Source organism: Hemitrygon akajei, chromosome 24, assembly GCF_048418815.1.
Source record: "Hemitrygon akajei chromosome 24, sHemAka1.3, whole genome shotgun sequence".
Classification (NCBI taxonomy): Eukaryota; Metazoa; Chordata; class Chondrichthyes; order Myliobatiformes; family Dasyatidae; genus Hemitrygon; species Hemitrygon akajei.
Genome location: NC_133147.1, coordinates 46967352 through 46986924, shown reverse-complemented (window position 1 = coordinate 46986924; position 19573 = coordinate 46967352). Strand labels below are relative to the sequence as shown.

General features: G+C 54.2%; 1 protein-coding gene across 1 annotated transcript in view; it reads left to right on the top strand.

Annotated features, from left to right (window-relative positions):
• The window catches only part of g6pd (glucose-6-phosphate dehydrogenase), a 53892-nt gene extending 39046 nt beyond the window's left edge, over nucleotides 1-14846 (top strand). Inside the window, 6 exon segments of the mRNA XM_073028081.1 lie at nucleotides 344-443; nucleotides 2249-2435; nucleotides 2842-3077; nucleotides 11161-11237; nucleotides 11674-11766; nucleotides 12611-14846. Coding sequence (XP_072884182.1) covers nucleotides 344-443; nucleotides 2249-2435; nucleotides 2842-3077; nucleotides 11161-11237; nucleotides 11674-11766; nucleotides 12611-12701 — 784 coding nt within the window. The 3' untranslated portion in view covers nucleotides 12702-14846.
• The last annotated feature ends 4727 nt before the right edge of the window (nucleotides 14847-19573 follow it).

Genomic DNA, 19573 nt, shown 5'->3' with positions numbered 1-19573 from the left:
ACGTTGTCTTTGGGCCAATGTCTCAAAGTTCCTCAAACGCTCCATAATTTCTCCAGCTACTTTCGTCCTGCTTTTCAGATCCAGATGACAGCTCATCAGTAACTAGAACTTGTGAAGATCTTGTGTTATTTCTCGGGTGTGGTCCAGACTGATGTACACTTGGTTCAATATGAAGTCTGTCTGGATGTGACATATTGACTGACCCTGCAGTGCCGGTGACCAGGACCGCTTCCAGTCAATTCAAGTCGGACTAACTTTCGTTTCTCCCAGAGGCTTTGCCAGCTCATCGGAAGTCTTCAGCTTCGCTTTGAGATACCAGTGTCTTGGTCTACTGATCTCACAGATCGTCCTGTTTTAACACTGAAACTTCCAAGTTGTCTCTGCACTTGTTCAAGCAAGTCTGCACCGAATTCTCAACTGCACTCCCGTTTTCATCTCCTGCCGTACTGGTCTAGTTGATTTGTGCAGGTAATGCTGCCCCCATCTGGTCACTATGGGACTTACACCGGCTGCCCTCTCCTCTCTGCCCAGTGGAGTCTGTCATTTCCCCACTCAGACTAATTCCGACTGTTTCCCTGGCGTCTTCTCCAAAATATCTTCTTCAGAGCCAATTCCAAAGATGCAAATGTGTATTCAGTTAATGCTAGCTGTCTGTCCTTTACGTCTAGACACGCAGTGTCCAACAGTTTAAAAGCTAATACAACGCCAGCAAGTTCCATTTTGGATTTGAACTTCTGACTGTACATCCAGAAATTTTGTCTGTGTGAATATGCCTCATAATTCCGATCCTTTTCTTCCTTTAGAGAAACGGAGACAAGTGCGTTTATTAATGTAGTCACACTGTCATCTTTGTTCAATTCTATCACCGAAATTCCCATCCTGGTCTCTCACTGTTCCCGAAAGAGACAGTGCGATTCCAGGGTCTGAGCTCTGTAAACTGAGTCCGTATCCCAATTTAATTTTTCCAGCTTTCGTACAGCTTGCTCTTACGGAATGTTGGCGAGATCCTAAACAGGAAACAATCCTCTGCTAACACTGATAACATTTAAGCAACAAAGAAAAGATTTCTTTTCATTGTAACAACCCTGTTCTCGTTTAGTACACTGGGCTGCCATATTTTGTCCCAATCACAACCATCACCCTCCTGCTCACATCAAATTAATGCTAACATCGTAGAAATGAACAACTAGTGTCTGACCTCAGGAGTGTATAATGGGACAGTGTAGAGCAGGTGTCCCAAACTCCCGTGTGCTGTGGATCCCTATCAATAACCAGGGGGTCTCGGAATCCCTGGCGTGGAGGGAGTTTCACTCTTCGTTGGACCCTGCATGCATGCGATGGGATAGTGTGGATGGAGAGGGTGTGTCACTCAGTGTCTGACCTGGGGAGTGTGTGATGGGACGGTGTGGAGGGGGTTTCATTCTGTGTCTGACCCCGGGAGTGTGTGATGGGACGGTGTGGAGGGGGTTTCATTCTGTGTCTGACCCCGGGAGTGTGTGATGGGACGGTGTGGAGGGGGTTTCACTCTGTGTCTGACCCTGGGAGTGTGTGATGGGACGGTGTGGAGGGAACTTCACTCTGTGTCTGACCCTGGGAGTGTGTGATGGGACGGTGTGGAGGGACATTCACTCTGTGTCTGACCCCGGGAGTGTGTGATGGGACGGTGTGGAGGGAGCTTCACTCTGTGTCTGACCCCGGGAGTGTGTGATGGGACTGTGTGGAGGGAGATTCACTCTGTGTCTGACCCCGGGAGTGTGTGATGGGACAGTGTGGAGGGAGCTTCACTCTGTGTCTGACCCCGGGAGTGTGTGATGGGACGGTGTGAAGGGAACTTCACTCTTGTGTCTGACCCCGGGAGTGTGTGATGGGACTGTGTGGAGGGAGATTCACTCTGTGTCTGACCCCGGGAGTGTGTGATGGGACAGTGTGGAGGGAGCTTCACTCTGTGTCTGACCCCGGGAGTGTGTGATGGGACGGTGTGAAGGGAACTTCACTCTGTGTCTGACCCCGGGAGTGTGTGATGGGACGGTGCGGAGGGAGTTTCACTCTGTGTCTGACCCCGGGAGTGTGTGATGGGACTGTGTGGAGGGAGATTCATTCTGTGTCTGACCCCCGGGAGTGTGTGATGGGACAGTGTGGAGGGGGTTTCACCCCGGGGGGGTGTGGTGGGACGGTGTGGAGGGGTTTCACCCCGGGGGTGTGTGACGGGACGGTGTGGAGGGAGTTTCACTCCGGGACTCTGTTCCAGGTGAAGGTACTCAAGAGCATTTCGGAGATCCAGATGGAGAATGTGGTCGTCGGGCAGTACGTCGGGAATCCGAACGGAGAGGGTGAGGCGAAGAAGGGTTACCTGGATGACCCCACCGTGCCAGCGGGCTCCACCACACCCACCTTTGCCACCGTGGTTCTCTACATCCAGAACGAGCGGTGGGATGGTGAGTTGTTTGCCCCCAGTGACCCACCCATCCCCATCCCCATCCCATCTGAGGTCCCATGCCCATGCCCATGCCCCATGCCCATGCCCATGCCCATCCCCATCCCCATGCCCATGCCCCATCCCCATCCCCATCCCCATCCCCATGCCCATCCCCATTCCATCGGAGGGTCCCATCCCCATCCCCATCCCCATCCCCATCCCAATCCCATCTGAGGTCCCATTCAAGTTCCCTCCATGCCCACTCCATCCACTCTGTTCCTACTCCCGCCCCTCGCCGGTGAGTGATGAGGGCTGGGCCGCCCCCAGCCACCTCTCGACCCCTTCCCGCTCTCGAGGGCCACACTGCGGGTGGGGAGGAAGGAGTTTGGAGCAGGCACTGGTCTGACCCCACCCCTCTGCCGCAGGAGTCCCGTTTGTGATGCGCTGCGGGAAGGCGCTGAACGAGAGGAAGGCGGAGGTCCGCCTCCAGTTCCGCGACGTGCCGGGAGACATCTTCCAGCAGCAGTCCAAACGCAACGAGCTGGTCATCCGCGTCCAGCCCAACGAGGCCATCTACACCAAACTGATGACCAAGAAACCCGGAATGTTCTTCAACCCCGAGGAGACCGAGCTGGACCTCACCTACGGCAGCCGCTACAAGGTTGGGAAACGCTCGGCCACCCCGCGGTCAGAGCTGGATTAACGTCAGTGGGGATTCAGTCAGTGACAGGGCGCTGGGGGAGAGGGGTCACTGAGGGACGGTGTGAGGGAGCTGGGCTAACGTCAGTGGGGATTCAGTCAGTGACAGGGCGCTGGGGGAGAGGGGTCACTGAGGTCAATGTGAGGGAGCTGGACTAACGTCAGTGGGGATACAGTCAGTGACAGGGCGCTGGGGGAGAGGGGTCACTGACGGACAGTGTGAGGGAGCTGGACTAATGTCAGTGGGGATTCAGTCAGTGACACAGGGCACTGGGGGAGAGGGGTCACTGAGGGACGGTGTGAGGGAGCTGGAATAACGTCAGTGGGGATACAGTCAGTGACACAGGGCACTGGGGGAGAGGGGTCACTGAAGAACGGTTGTGAGGGAGCTGGACTAACGTCAGTGGGGATACAGTCAGTGACACAGGGCGCTGGGGGAGAGGGGTCACTGAGGGACGGTGTGAGGGAGCTGGACTAACGTCAGTGGGGATACAGTCAGTGACACAGGGCGCTGGGGGAGAGGGGTCACTGAGGGACGGTGTGAGGGAGCTGGGCTAACGTCAGTGGGGATACAGTCAGTGACACAGGGCGCTGGGGGAGAGGGGTCACTGAGGGACGGTGTGAGGGAGCTGGACTAACGTCAGTGGGGATACAGTCAGTGACACAGGGCACTGGGGGAGGGGGTCACTGAGGGACGGTGGTGAGGGAGCTGGACTAACGTCAGTGGGGATACAGTCAGTGACACAGGGCGCTGGGGGAGAGGGGTCACTGAGGGACGGGTGTGAGGGAGCTGGACTAACGTCAGTGGGGATACAGTCAGTGACACAGGGCGCTGGGGGAGAGGGGTCACTGAGGGACGGTGTGAGGGAGCTGGACTAACGTCAGTGGGGATACAGTCAGTGACACAGGGCGCTGGGGGAGAGGGGTCACTGAGGGACGGTGTGAGGGAGGTGGACTAACGTCAGTGGGGATACCATCAGTGACACAGGGCGCTGGGGGAGATGGGTCACTGGGGGACGGTGTGAGGGAGCTGGATTAATGTCAGTGGGGATACAGTCAGTGACGGCGCTGTGGGAGAGGGGTCACTGAGGGACGGTGTGAGGGAGCTGGATTAATGTCAGTGGGGGATACAGTCAGTGACACAGGGCGCTGGGGGAGAGTGGTCGCTGAGGGACAGTGTGAGGGAGCTGGATTAACGTCAGTGGGGATACAGTCAGTGACACGACACTGGGGGAGAGGGGGTCACTGAGGGACGGTGTGAGGGAGCTGGATTAACGTCAGTGGGGATACAGTCAGTGACAGGGCGCTGGGGGAGAGGGGTCACTGAGGGACGGTGTGAGGGAGCTGGATTAACGTCAGGGGGGGATACAGTCAGTGACAGGGCGCTGGGGGAGAGGGGTCACTGAGGGACGGTGTGAGGGAGCTGGATTAACGTCAGTGGGGATACAGTCAGTGACACAGGGCGCTGGCGGAGAGGGTCACTGAGCGACCGTGTGAGGGAGCTGGACTAACGTCAGTGGGGATACAGTCAGTGACAGGGCGCTGGGGGAAGGGGGTCGCTGAGGGACGGTGTGAGGGAGCTGGATTAACGTCAGTGGGGATACAGTCAGTGACAGGGTGCTGGGGGAGACGGGTCACTGAGGGACGGTGTGAGGGAGCTGGACTAACGTCAGTGGGGATACAGTCAGTGACAGGGTGCTGAGGGAGAGGGGTCACTGAGGGACGGTGTGAGGGAGCTAGATTAACGTCAGTGGGGATATAGTCAGTGACACAGGTCACTGTGGAGAGGGGTCACTGAGGGACGGTGTGAGGGAGCTGGATTAACGTCAGTGGGGATACAGTCAGTGACACAGGGCGTTGGGGGAGAGGGGGTCACTGAGGGACGGTGTGAGGGAGCTGGATTAACGTCAGGGGGATACAGTCAGTGACACAGGGTGCTGGGGGAGAGGGTCACTGAGGGACAGTGTGAGGGAGCTGGATTAACGTCAGTGGGGATACAGTCAGTGACACAGGGCACTGGGGGAGGGGGTCACTGAGGGACAGTGTGAGGGAGCTGGATTAATGTCAGTGGGGATACAGTCAGTGTCACAGGGCACTGGGGGAGAGGGGTCACTGAGGGACGGTGTGAGGGAGCTTGATTAATGTCAGTGGGGATATAGTCAGTGACACAGGGCGCTGGGGGAGAGGGGTCACTGAGGGACAGTGTGAGGGAGCTGGATTAACGTCAGTGGGGATACAGTCAGTGACACAGGGCACTGGGGGAGGGGGGTCACTGAGGGACAGTGTGAGGGAGCTGGATTAATGTCAGTGGGGATACAGTCAGTGACACAGGGCACTGGGGGAGAGGGGTCACTGAGGGACGGTGTGAGGGAGCTTGATTAATGTCAGTGGGGATATAGTCAGTGACACAGGTCACTGTGGAGAGGGGTCACTGAGGGACGGTGTGAGGGAGCTGGATTAACGTCAGTGGGGATACAGTCAGTGACACAGGGCGCTGGGGGAGAGTGGTCACTGAGGGACAGTGTGAGGGAGCTGGATTAATGTCAGTGGGGATACAGTCAGTGACACAGGGCACTGGGGGAGGGGGTCACTGAGGGACAGTGTGAGGGAGCTGGATTAATGTCAGTGGGGATTCAGTCAGTGACATGGCTGTGTGGGAGAGGGATCAATGAGGGAGGGTGTGAAGGGACGTGGATTAATGTCAGTGGGGATACAGTCAGTGACACAGGGCACTGGGGAGAGGGGTCACTGAGGGACGGTGTGAGGGAGCTTGATTTATGTCAGTGGGGATATAGTCAGTGACACAGGTCACTGTGGAGAGGGGTCACTGAGGGACGGTGTGAGGGAGCTGGATTAACGTCAGTGGGGATACAGTCAGTGACACAGGGCACTGGGGAGAGGGGTCACTGAGGGACGGTGTGAGGGAGCTGGACTAACGTCAGTGGGGATATAGTCAGTGACACAGGTCACTGGGGAGAGTGATCACTGAGGGACGGTGTGAGGGAGCTGGATTAACGTCAGTGGGGATACAGTCAGTGACACAGGTCACTGTGGAGAGGGGTCACTGAGGGACGGTGTGAGGGAGCTGGATTAACGTCAGTGGGGATTCAGTCAGTGACAGGTCACTGGGGAGAGGGGTCACTGAGGGACGGTGTGAGGGAGCTGGATTAACGTCAGTGGGGATTCAGTCAGTGACAGGACTCTGGGGGAGATGGGTCACTGAGGGACGGTGTGAGGGAGCTGGATTAATGTCAGTGGGGATACAGTCAATGACACGGCACTGGGGGGAGAGGGTCACTGAGGGACAGTGTGAGGGAGCTGGATTAACGTCAGTGGGGATTCAGTCAGTGACAGGCTGCTGGGGGGAGATGGGTCACTGAGGGACAGTGTGAGGGAGCTGGACTAACGTCAGGGGGAATTCAGTCCGTGACACAGGGCGCTGGGGGAGGAGTGGTCACTGAGGGACAGTGTGAGGGAGCTGGATTAACGTCAGTGGGGATTCAGTCAGTGAAGTGGCTGTAGGGGAGAGGGGTCACTGAGGGAGGGTGTGAGAGACGTGGATTAATATCAGTGGGGATTCAGTCAGTGAAGTGGCTGTAGGGGAGAGGGGTCACTGAGGGAGGGTGTGAGAGACGTGGATTGATGTTGGTGGGGATTCATCAGTGAAGTGGCTGTGGGGGAGAGGGGTCACTGAGGGAGGGGTGTGAGAGACGTGGATTGATGTTGGTGGGGATTCAGTCAGTGAAGTGGCTGTAGTGGGAGAGGGGTCACTGAGGGAGGGTGTGAAGGGACGTGGATTAATGTCAGTGGGGATACCGTCAATGACACAGGGCGCTGGGGGAGAGGGTCACTGAGGGAGGGTGTGAGAGATGTGGATTGATGTTGGTGGGGATTCAGTCAGTGAAGTGGCTGTGGGGGAGAGGGGTCACTGAGGGAGGGTGTGAGGGACGTGGATTAATATCAGTGGGGATTCAGTCAGTGAAGTGGCTGTGGGGAAGAAGGGTCACTGAGGGAGGGTGTGAGGGACGTGGATTGATGTTGGTGGGGATTCAGTCAGTGAAGTGGCTGTGGGGAAGAAGGGTCACTGAGGGAGGGTGTGAGGGACGTGGATTGATGTTGGTGGGGATTCAGTCAGTGATGTGGCTGTAGGGGAGAGGGGTCACTGAGGGAGGGTGTGAGGGACGTGGATTAATGTTAGTGGGGATTCAGTCAGTGACATGGCTGTGGGGGGAGGGGGTCACTGAGGGAGGGTGTGAGAGACGTGGATTGATGTTGGTGGGGATTCAGTCAGTGAAGTGGCTGTAGGGGAGAGGGGTCATTGAGGGAGGGTGTGAGAGATGTGGATTGATGTTGGTGGGGATTCAGTTAGTGAAGTGGCTCTAGGGGAGAGGGGTCACTGAGGGAGGGTATGAGGGACGTGGATTGATGTTGGTGGGTATTCAGTCAGTGATGTGGGTATAGGGGAGAGGGGTCACTGAGGGAGGGTGTGAGAGATGTGGATTGATGTTGGTGGGGATTCAGTCAGTGATGTGGCTGTGGGGGTGAGGGGTCACTGAGGGAGGGTATGAGGGACGTGGATTGATGTTGGTGGGGATTCAGTCAGTGATGTGGCTGTGGGGGAGAATGGTCAGTGAGGGAGGGTGTGAGAGACGTTGATTGATGTTGGTGGGGATTCAGTCAGTGAAGTGGCTGTAGGGGAGAGGGGTCACTGAGGGAGGGTGTGAGACGTGGATTAATATCAGTGGGGATTCAGTCAGTGAAGTGGCTGTAGGGGAAAGGGGTCACTGAGGGAGGGTGTGAGACGTGGATTAATATCAGTGGGGATTCAGTCAGTGAAGTGGCTGTGGGGGAGAGGGGTCACTGAGGGAGGGTGTGAGAGACGTGGATTGATGTTGTTCGGGATTCAGTCAGTGAAGTGGCTGTAGGGGAGAGGGGGCACTGAGGGAGGGTGTGAGGGACGTGGATTGATGTTGGTGGGGATTCAGTCAGTGAAGTGGCTGTGGGGGAGAGGGGTCACTGAGGGACAGTGTGAGGGAGCTGGATTAATGTCAGTGGGGATTCAGTCAGTGACATGGCTGTGGGGGAGAGGGGTCACTGAGGGAGGGTGTGAGAGACGTTGATTGATGTTGGTGGGGATTCAGTCAGTGATGTGGCTGTAGGGGAGAGGGGTCACTGAGGGAGGGTGTGAGAGACGTGGATTGATGTTGGTGGGGATTCAGTCAGTGATGTGGCTGTGGGGGAGAATGGTCAGTGAGGGAGGGTGTGAGAGACGTGGATTGATGTTGGTGGGGATTCAGTCAATGAAGTGGCTGTGGGGTAGGGGGTCAATGAGGGAGGGTGTGAGAGACGTGGATTGATGTTGGTGGGGATTCAGTCAGTGAAGAGGCTGTGGGGGGAGAGGGGTCACTGAGGGAGGGTGTGAGAGACGTGGATTGATGTTGGTGGGGATTCAGTCAGTGAAGAGGCTGTGGGGGAGAGGGGTCACTGAGGGAGGGTGTGAGAGACGTGGATTGATGTTGGTGGGGATAGTCAGTGAAGAGGCTGTGGGGGAGAGGGGTCACTGAGGGAGGGTGTGAGGGACGAGGATTAATATCAGTGGGGATTCAGTCAGTGACATGGCTGCGGGGGAGAGGAGTCACTGAGGGAGGGTGTGAGGGACGTGGATTAATGTCAGTGGTGATTCAGTCAATGAAGTGGCTGTGGGGGAGGGGGTCAATGAGTGAGGGTGTGAGACGTGTATTAATATCAGTGGGGATTCAGTCAGTGATGTCGCTGTGGGGGAGAGTGGTCAGTGAGGGAGTGTGTGAGAGACGTGGATTGATGTTGTTCGGGATTCAGTCAGTGAAGTGGCTGTAGGGGAGAGGGGTCTCTGAGGGAGGGTGTGAGGGACGTGGTTTAATGTCAGTGGGGATTCAGTCAGTGACATGGCTGTAGGGGAGAGGGGTCACTGAGGGAGGGTGTGAGAGACGTGGATTGATGTTGGTGGGGATTCAGTCAGTGAAGTGGCTGTGGGGGAGAGGGGTCACTGAGGGAGGGTATGAGAGACGTGGATTGATGTTGTTCGGGATTCAGTCAGTGAAGTGGCTGTAGGGGAGAGGGGGGCACTGAGGGCGGGTGTGAGAGACGTGGATTGATGTTGGTGGGGATTCAGTCAGTGAAGTGGCTATAGGGGAGAGGGGTCACTGAGGGACAGTGTGAGGGAGCTGGATTAATGTCAGTGGGGATTCAGTCAGTGACATGGCTATGGGGGAGAGGGGTCACTGAGGGAGGGTATGAGGGACGTGGATTGATGTTGGTGGGGATTCAGTCAATGAAGTGGCTGTGGGGGAGGGGGTCAATGAGGGAGGGGTGTGAGAGACGTGGATTAATATCAGTGGGGATTCAGTCAGTGATGTGGCTGTGGGGGAGAGGGGTCACTGAGGGAGGGTGTGAGAGATGTGGATTGATGTTAGTGGGGATTCAGTCAGTGACATGGCTGTAGGGGAGAGGGGTCACTGAGGGAGGGTGTGAGAGATGTGGATTGATGTTAGTGGGGATTCAGTCGGTGACATGGCTGTAGGGGAGAGGGGTCACTGAGGGAGGGTGTGAGAGACGTGGATTGATGTTGGTGGGGATTCAGTCAGTGACAAGGCTGTGGGGGAGAGGGGTCACTGAGGGAGGGTGTGAGAGACATGGATTAATATCAATGGGGATTCAGTCAGTGACATGGCTGTGGGGAAGAAGGGTCACTGAGGGAGGGTGTGAGAGACGTGGATTGATGTTGGTGGGGATTCAGTCAGTGATGTGGCTGTGGGGGAGAGGGGTCACTGAGGGAGGGTGTGAGAGATGTGGATTTATGTTAGTGGGGATTCAGTCAGTGACATGGCTGTAGGGGAGAGGGGTCACTGAGGGAGGGTGTGAGAGACCGTGGATTGATGTTGGTGGGGATTCAGTCAGTGACATGGCTGTGGGGAAGAAGGGTCACTGAGGGAGGGTGTGAGAGACGTGGATTGATGTTGGTGGGGATTCAGTCAGTGATGTGGCTGTGGGGGAGAGGGGTCACTGAGGGAGGGTGTGAGAGATGTGGATTTATGTTAGTGGGGATTCAGTCAGTGACATGGCTGTAGGGGAGAGGGGTCACTGAGGGAGGGTGTGAGAGACGTGGATTGATGTTGGTGGGGATTCAGTCAGTGATGTGGCTGTGGGGGAGAGGGGGTCACTGAGGGAGGGTGTGAGACGTGGATTGATGTTGGTGGGGATTCAGTCAGTGACATGGCTGTAGGGGAGAGGGGTCACTGAGGGAGGGTGTGAGAGACGTGGATTAATATCAGTGGGGATTCAGTCAGTGAAGTGGCTGTAGGGGAGAGGGGTCACTGAGGGAGTGTGTGAGAGACGTGGATTGATGTTGGTGGGGATTCAGTCAGTGACATGGCTGTAGGGGAGAGGGGCCACTGAGGGAGGGTGTGAGAGACGTGGATTGATGTTGGTGGGGATTCAGTCAGTGATGTGGCTGTGGGGGAGAGGTGTCACTGAGGGAGGGTGTGAGAGATGTGGATTTATGTTAGTGGGGATTCAGTCAGTGACATGGCTGTAGGGGAGAGGGGCCACTGAGGGAGGGTGTGAGAGACGTGGATTGATGTTGGTGGGGATTCAGTCAGTGACGTGGCTGTGGGGGAGAGGGGTCACTGAGGGAGGGTGTGAGAGACGTGGATTGATGTTAGTGGGAATTCAGTCAGTGATGTGGCTGTGGGGGAGAGGGGTCACTGAGGGGAGGGTGTGAGAGACGTGGATTGATGTTGGTGGGGATTCAGTCAGTGAAGTGGCTGTAGGGGGAGAGGAGTCACTGAGGGAGGGTGTGAGAGACGTGGATTGATGTTGGTGGGGATTCAGTCAGTGAAGTGGCTGTAGGGGGAGAGGAGTCACTGAGGGAGGGTGTGAGAGACGTGGATTGATGTTGGTGGGGATTCAGTCAGTGAAGTGGCTGTGGGGGAGAGGGGTCACTGAGGGAGGGTATGAGGATCCCTTTTTTCCCCTGAGTGGTCTTTAATGGGTGATTTCTCTCCCAGGACGTCAAGCTACCTGATGCCTATGAGCGCCTGATTCTGGATGTGTTCTGCGGCAGCCAGATGCACTTTGTCCGCAGGTTCGTACCGTCCGTTCGGTTCTGAGCCCTGCACGGTAACGTCCACTGGGGTGCCCACTCGTCCTGCACCGGGAGGTTGCCGCGCGCCAGCACGTACAAACGCACACGCGTGTGCACTGACACACGTGCACACACACAAATAGACACGCGCACACATGCACACTGCCCGTTATACCTGCCAACACTTTGATGTTGAGGTGCAGTGTGGAACGGGCCTTTCGAACCACGCCACCCCAGTTTTACCCTAACCTGATCGTGGGACAGTCGATACTAACTGGTACGTCCCCGGGGAACCCAGAGCCCCCAGAGAAAACCCCCGGGGAGCATCCAAACCCCTCACGGGCAGCAGCAGGAGGCCTTGTGCGAGCTCCACGCTACCGTGCTGCTCGGCGGCCATTTTGGATTCACCAGAGACTCTGCTTTGCTTTTTCCTCAGTGACGAGCTCCAAGAAGCCTGGAGAATATTCACGCCCCTTCTTCACAAGCTGGAGTCTTGCAAAATTCAACCCGTTCCCTATGAGTATGGCAGGTATGTGAATGCACACATGTCTCTCTTGTCCTGCTCCCCCGTCACCACCCAGTCACCCTGGGGTTGGGGGGGGTTGGTATCAGCCAGGGTTTCTGCTCCCCATCGCTGCCCAGTTACCCCGGGGTTAGAGAGAGAGTGAGGGGGAATCAAACAGGGTTCCTGCTCCCCATCGCTGCCCAGTTACCCCGGGGTTAGAGAGAGAGTGAGGGGGAATCAAACAGGGTTCCTGCTCCCCATCGCTGCCCAGTTACCCCGGGGTTAGAGAGAGAGTGAGGGGGAATCAAACAGGGTTCCTGCTGCCCATCGCTGCCCAGTTACCCCGGGGTTAGAGAGAGAGTGAGGGGGAATCAAACAGGGTTCCTGCTCCCTATCGCTGCCCAGTTACCCGGGGTTAGAGAGAGAGTGAGTGGGAATCAAACAGGGTTCCTGCTGCCCATTGCTGCCCAGTTACCCCGGGGTTAGAGAGAGAGTGAGGGGGAATCAGCCAGGGGTTCCTGCTCCCCATCGCTGCCCAGTTACCCCGGGGTTAGAGAGAGAGTGAGGGGGAATCAGCCAGGGGTTCCTGCACTCCATCGCTGCCCAGTTACCCCGGGGTTAGAGAGAGAGTGAGGGGGAATCAGCCAGGGGTTCCTGCACCCATCGCTGCCCAGATACCCTGGGATTAGAGAGAGAGTGAGGGGGAATCAGCCAGGGGTTCCTGCACCCCATCGCTGCCCAGTCCACCCCTCTGTTTGGGGGGGGGGGTGGGGAATTATCAGCTCGAGTTCTTGCCCTCCTGCGTTGCCACCCCAGTCTGAGCACCGGCCAGCAACACCCACCCCTCTCTCTCCTCCCTTCTCACCAGCCGCGGACCCCCAGAGGCCGATGAGATGATGAAGAAGGTGGGCTTTCGTTACGAGGGCACCTACAAGTGGGTGAGCCCCAACAGGCTGTGAGCCCGGCGGCCGGGTGGAAACGGAGAGGGGGAGTGGATGGAGACAGAGCGAGGACACACACACACACACACACACACACACACACACACACACACACACACACACACACACACACACACACACACACACACACACACACACACACACACACACACACACACACACACACACACACACACACCACCGACCCACTACCCTTCCCCAACCTCCACACCTACCCCCCCACCCCTCCCCGCACCAGTTCCATCGCACCTCCGGGAAGAACAGAGGACCCCTCTCAGGATGATTCCGGCTGGAACGTACGGAGCATCACAAGGCTAGCGTTGCCCGTCGGACCTGATGAATGTACTTTTGTTACTTGTATGCACAGAGAGTGCTGGAGCTTAAATCACTGCTGTCTTGTCGTTGCTCGTGGAAGGGGGTGGTGAAGCTTCACGGACTGCCTGTGCTGCTGGGTGGGTGGGTTGTTCTCAGTGTCTCTTCACAGCTCTGGTTTATTGGTCTGAAAGAACTCGCAAGAACGTTCCCTCCCTCTCGCCCTCCTCGTCCAGAAATCACTGCCCGGCTTGGAACGCGTTTGGGGTTCCGGTGGAGACAGATATACCGGGAGTGTGTGATGAGACGGTGTGGAGGGAGATTCACTTTGTGTCTGACCCCGGGAGTGTGTGATGGGACGGTGTGGAGGGGATTTCACTCTGTGTCTGACCTCGGGAGTGTGTGATGGGACGGTGTGGAGGGAGCCTCACTCTGTGTCTGACCCTGGGAGTGTGTGATGGGACAGTGTGGAGGGAGATTCACTCTGTGTCTGACCCCGGGAGTGTGTGATGGGACAGTGTGGAGGGAGATTCACTATGTCTGACCCCAGGAGTGTGTGATGGGACGGTGTGGAGGGAGTTTCACTCTGTGTCTGACCCGGGAGTGTGTGATGGGACGGTGTGGAGGGGATTTCACTCTGTGTCTGACCTCGGGAGTGTGTGATGGGATGGTGTGGAGGGAGATTCACTCTGTGTCTGACCCCCGGGAGTGTGTGATGGGACGGTGTGGAGGGAGTTTCACTCTGTGTCTGACCCCGGGAATGTGTGATGGGACGGTGTGGAGGGAGATTCACTCTGTGTCTGACCCCGGGAGTGTGTGATGGGACGGTGTGGAGGGAGTTTCACTCTGTGTCTGACCCGGGAGTGTGTGATGGGACGGTGTGGAGGGGATTTCACTCTGTGTCTGACCTCGGGAGTGTGTGATGGGATGGTGTGGAGGGAGATTCACTCTGTGTCTGACCCCGGGAGTGTGTGATGGGACGGTGTGGAGGGAGCTTCACTCTGTGTCTGACCCCGGGAGTGTGTGATGGGACGGTGTGGAGGGAGTTTCACTCTGTGTCTGACCCCGGGAGTGTGTGATGGGACGGTGTGGAGGGAGTTTCACTCTGTTTTTGTCCTTCTCTCCGGAGGCAGTATAGATGTTACAGGTTTTAAAAGCTACTAAATTAGAATTTTATAAAGACTGCTTAGTAACAACTTAACTAAAACACAGAAGGAGGGAAAACTTTTTAACCGATACAATGTGGGAGAAACCCTACGGTGTCGAACCGGCTCTGCCGCAGCCCCTCCCTCCCTGCCTGCTTGCCCCCGTCTCCTCCGGTGTCATTCTGCCTCCTCTCAGCCTGAGGCGAGGTTCCGGTTTGGATGAAGAAGGAGCCCGTTTTATACCCCCTAGAACCTGGTGCTGGGGGGGACTCGTCAGGCCGCGGGATTCGGCTGCACATTCTCGCCTCTTGGCTGAGGCGTGGCTCACGGACGGAGGCTGCTGGCTCTCTGGCTAAACCACGGATTTCACTGTTACCTGTCCTCAAAGCTTTGTGCCTGCCTCTCTAAACATTCCTACTTCCCACACTTTAGTCTTAATAACGACTGTTTGAAGCTGCATACTCTTGTATGCACTGAGGAGGATTGAAATGTGACTTGCACTCCCCTCTTCAGCTAATTCGTACCCTAAAGGGAGAGAGAGCCCCACTGACTGGGTCTGCTGTAACGGGTCGTTGTGCTGGTTGAAGGGGGAAGAGAGTGCGAAGGGAGGGACACAGTTCGGACTGGGATCAGTTTTGTAACTGCTGATGTATATTTCAGTTTATTTAGTAAAGACCTTTAGTTATTTGTGCTTTTTCTTAAAGTTCTTGTTTGCAGGGTGCATCGATGGGCTATGTGCAGGTGACATGGTTGTGTGTGTGTGTGAGAGAGTGTGTGTGATCTGCACTGTGTGTGTGTGTGTGTGTGTGTGACCTGCACTGTGTGTGTGTGTGTGTGTGTGACCTGCACTGTGTGTGCGTACGTGCGTGCGTGTGTGTGTGTGTGACCTGCACTGTGCGTGCGTGCGCGTGCGTGTGTGTGTGTGTGTGTGTGTGTGTGTGTGCGCGCGTGCGACTTCCCTTCAGGCCATCTAGTCTGTACCATTGTACTGTGGGAGCAGTTTCACCGGTTTGGTGAGTGAGGTAGAAAACGCTGACTGTGAATAAGCAATCATCTATTTCCAAACAGATTGGACCAAACATTTAGGTCGCCCCCCCCCCCCCCCCCCCCCCCAGCTTACACCAACTCGGCCGGTGGTATAGTGGCCCCAGCACCGGACTTCGAGGCGAATGATCCCGGGTTCGAATCCGGCCAGCTGCTTGCACGCTTTCCATCCGTGCTGGGTTGAGTATCGAACTAGCAACTCCCTCTCGTAAAAAAAAAACCCAGACAAATGCCAAGGGAACGGCAGGGTTGGCACCCGATGCACAGTCTTGTAATAACGATCAGGGAGGCACAGAGAGAATCTGAATTTGCTGATAAGTACATTTACAATCTCGACAGGACAACACGTGAATTTACACAACAAGTAACTATCTGCTCACCTGCTAAGTTTTCCTGGCCAGTCAAAAAGAGCAGGAAACGGATCATGTGGCTGACCACATGTCTGAATCTCCACATCTTCAAGGGACACCGCACATCCGCAATGGTTGTTCCAGCACCAGCATACTTGAAGCGTCTGCTTTTGTATTCATTTCTTACCCATTCACAAATAGAGAAAGCCTGTAGACAGTGCGAGATGGATAGGCAGGTGATAGAGACGGGACGCGCTCAGACCGAAGGCTTGAGATGTGTCTATTTGATGCAACGAGTGTTGTGAACAAAGCGGATGAGCTCAGAGCGTGGATCAGTACTTGGAGCTACGATGTGGTGGCCATTACAGAGACTTACGATGGGTCAGGGACAGGGATGGTTACTTCAAGTGCCGGGTTTTAGATGTTTCAGAAAGGATAGGGAGGGAGGCAAAAGAGGTGGGGGCGTGGCACTGTTGATCAGAGATAGTGTTACGGCTGCAGAAAAGGTGGACGCCATGGAGGGATTGTCTACGGAGTCTCTGTGGGTAGAGGTTAGGAACAGGAAGGGGTCAATAACTTTACTGGTTTTTTTTTATAGGCTGCCCAATAGTAACAGGGACATCGAGGAGCAGTTAGGGAAACAGATCCTGGAATGGTGTAATAATAAGAGTTGTCGTGATGGGAGATTTTAATTTCCCAAATATCGATTGGCATCTCCCTAGGGTTTAGATGGGGTGGAGTTTGTTAGGTGTGTTCAGGAAGGTTTCTTGACACAGTATGTAGATAAACCCACAAGAGGAGAGGCTGTACTTGATTTGGTATTGGGAAATGAACCAGGTCAGGTGTCAGGTCTCTCAGTGCGAGAGCATCTTGGAGATAGGGATCATAATTCTATCTCCTTTACAGTAGCACTAGAGACAGAGAGAGAGAGGAACAGACAAGTTAGTAAAGCATTTAATTGGAGTAAGGGGAATTATGAGGCTATCAGGGAGGAAATTGGAGGCTTAAATTGGAAACGTTCTCAGGCAAATGTGGCAAATATTCAGGGGTTATTTGTGTAGAGTTCTGTATCGGTACGTTCCAATGAGACAGGGAAGTTATGGTAGGGTACAGGAACCGTGGTGTACAAAGGCTGTGATAAATCTAAAGAAAAGAAAAGCTTACAAAAGGTTCAGAGAGCTGCATAATGTTAGAGATCTGGAAGATTATAAGGCTACTAGGAAGGAGCTTAAGAAGGAAATTAGGAGAGCCAGAAGGGGCCGTGAGAAGGCCTTGGTGGGCTGAATTAAGGAAAACCCCAAGGCATTCAAGTATGTGAAGAACAAGAGGTTAAGAGGTGAAAGAATAGGACCTATCAAGTGTGACAGTTGTAAAGTGTGTATGGAACTGGAGGAAATAGCAAAGGTACTTAAGGAATACTTTACTTCAGTATTCACTATGGAAAAGAATCTTGGTGATTGTAGTGATGACTTGCAGCAGACTGAAAAGCTTGAGCATGTAGATATTAAGAAAGAGGATGTGGTGGAGCTTTTGGAAAGTTGGATAAATCGCCGGGACTGGATGAAATGTACCCCAGGCTACTGTGGGAGACGAGGGAGGAGATTGCTGAGCCTCTGGCGATGATCTTTGCATCATCAATGGGGACGAGAGAAGTTCTGGAGGATTAGAGGGTTGCAGATGTTGTTCCTTTATTCAAGAAAGGGAGTAGAGATAGCCCAGGAAATTTTAGACCAGTGAGTCTTACCTGAGTGGTTGGTAAGTTGATGGAGAAGATCCTGAAAGGGATTTATGAACATTTGGAGAGGTATAATATGATTAGGAACATTTGTCAACCTATCTTTGTCAAGGGTAGGTTGTGCCTTACAAGCCTGATTGAATTTTTTGAGGATGCGACTAAACAGATTGATGAAGGAAGAGCAGTAAATGTAGTGTATATGGATTTCAACAAGGCATTGGATAAGGTACCCCATCCAAAGGGACATTGCTTTTTGGATCCAGAACTGGCCTGCCCACAAAAGGCAAAGAGTGGTTGTAGACAGGTCATATTCTGCATGGAAGTTGGTGACCAGTGGAGTGCCTCAGGGATCTGTTCTGGGACCCTTACTCTTCGTGATGAGGAAGTGGAGGGATGGGTTAGTAAATTTGCTGATGACACAAAGGTTGGAGGTGTTGTGGATAGTGTGGAGGGCTGTTGGAAGTTACAGCGGGACATTGATAGGGTGCAAAACTGGGCTGTGAAGTGGCAGATGGAGTTCAACCCAGATAAGTGTGGAGTGGTTCATTTTGATAGGTTAATTATGATGGCAGAATATAATATTAATGGTACAGTTCTTGGTTGTGTGGAGGATCAGAGAGATCTTGGGGTCCAAGTCCATAGGATGCTCAAAGCACAGGTTGACTTTGGTTAAGAGGGCTACGGTGTATTGGCCTTCATCGATTGTGGAATTGAATTTAGGAGCTGAGTGGTAATGTTGCAGCCATAAAGGACCCTGGTCAGACCCCACTTGGAGTACTGTGCTCAGTTCTGGTCGGCTCACTACAGGAAGCCATTGAAAGGGTGCAGAGGAGATATATAAGTATGTTGCCTGGATTGGGGAGCATGGTTTATGAGAATAGGTTGAGTGAACTTGGCCTTTTCTCCTTGGAGCGAAGGAGGATGAGAGGTGACCTGATAGAGGTGTACAAGATGATGAGAGGCATTGATCGTGTGGATAGTCAGAGGCTTTTTCCGAGGGCTGAAATGGTTGCCACAAGAGGATACAGGTTTAAGGTGCTGGGGAGTAGGTACAGAGTAAGGTTTTTACTCAGTGAGTGGTGAGTGCGTGGAATGGGCTGCCGGCAATGGTGGTGCAGGCAGATTCAATAGGGTCTTTTAAGAAACTTTTAGATGGGTACATGGAGCTTAGTAAAATAGAGGGCTATGGGTAAGCCGAGTAAATTCTAAAGTAAGGACATGTTCGGCATAACCGTGGGCCGAAGGGCCGGTATTGTGCAGTAGGGTTTCTATATTTCTATGTAATTCAGATATTGCATTCCAGTGTCATTAGCTATAGGTCATGTGTCTGACCTTTAACACCTATTTTTATTGGCTCTGCTCGAGGCCAGCGTCCATTTTTTGCCCTCTTCCCAGCAAGTGACAATCGGTCACTTAGGGCCCTTTGTTATCAATCAGCAACCGGCTTGTCTCACGCAGGACAGATTCAGAACCGCAGCAGTCAAAAACCTGCACGTTTTATCCAAGCGAAGAAGACGTCACAAATAACTGCTTATTTGGTAAACGATCCCTAGTTCAGCAGATTAGCCGAGGCATCATCGTGTCGACTTTAAAACTCTGATCAAGCCAAGCGACTGACTCACAAAATGGAGAAAACAGTCCCTTCATAAAATGGCAGCCTGCATTTCCCCCCCTCAGGGCGAGAGCAAAGGCAATGGGGTTGCCTGCTTCCATTGTCCTTGATTCATTAGAATTCACTGATTGGCAGACGGTAGTTCTTTCTGGCCAACAGCACGGACAGGAACAAGTTCCACAAACTATTCAACAACCCGATAAAGGGCCGGAGAAGGGGGAATCTGATAGGAGAGGACAGAAAACCATGGAAGGAAGAACAGAGGGAGGGGCACCAGAGGGAGCTGATGGGCAGGTATGGACATACGGTAAGGGAGGGAAAAGGGAATGGGAATTAGCTAGGTGGGGAGGGGGATTGAGAAATGGATGTTCATCCACCAGGTATGACCAATACGGTGGAAGGGGCTTTTGACCCCAAATGAGCCACATCCCACATGACAGACATCTACCCTTCACCCAGAGCATAGCTGTCCCAAGTTTTAAAGTTGAAAGTACAATTTATCAGCAGAGTTCATACATGTCACCACATACAACCCTGAGATTCCTTTTTTCCGTGGGCAAGCTTATCAAATCTCTAGAATGTGGGAGAAGACAGGAGCAGCTGGAAGAAACCGCCGTGGTCATGGGGAGAACGTGCAAACTCCTTACAGAGAGCAGTGGGGTTGAAGCTCG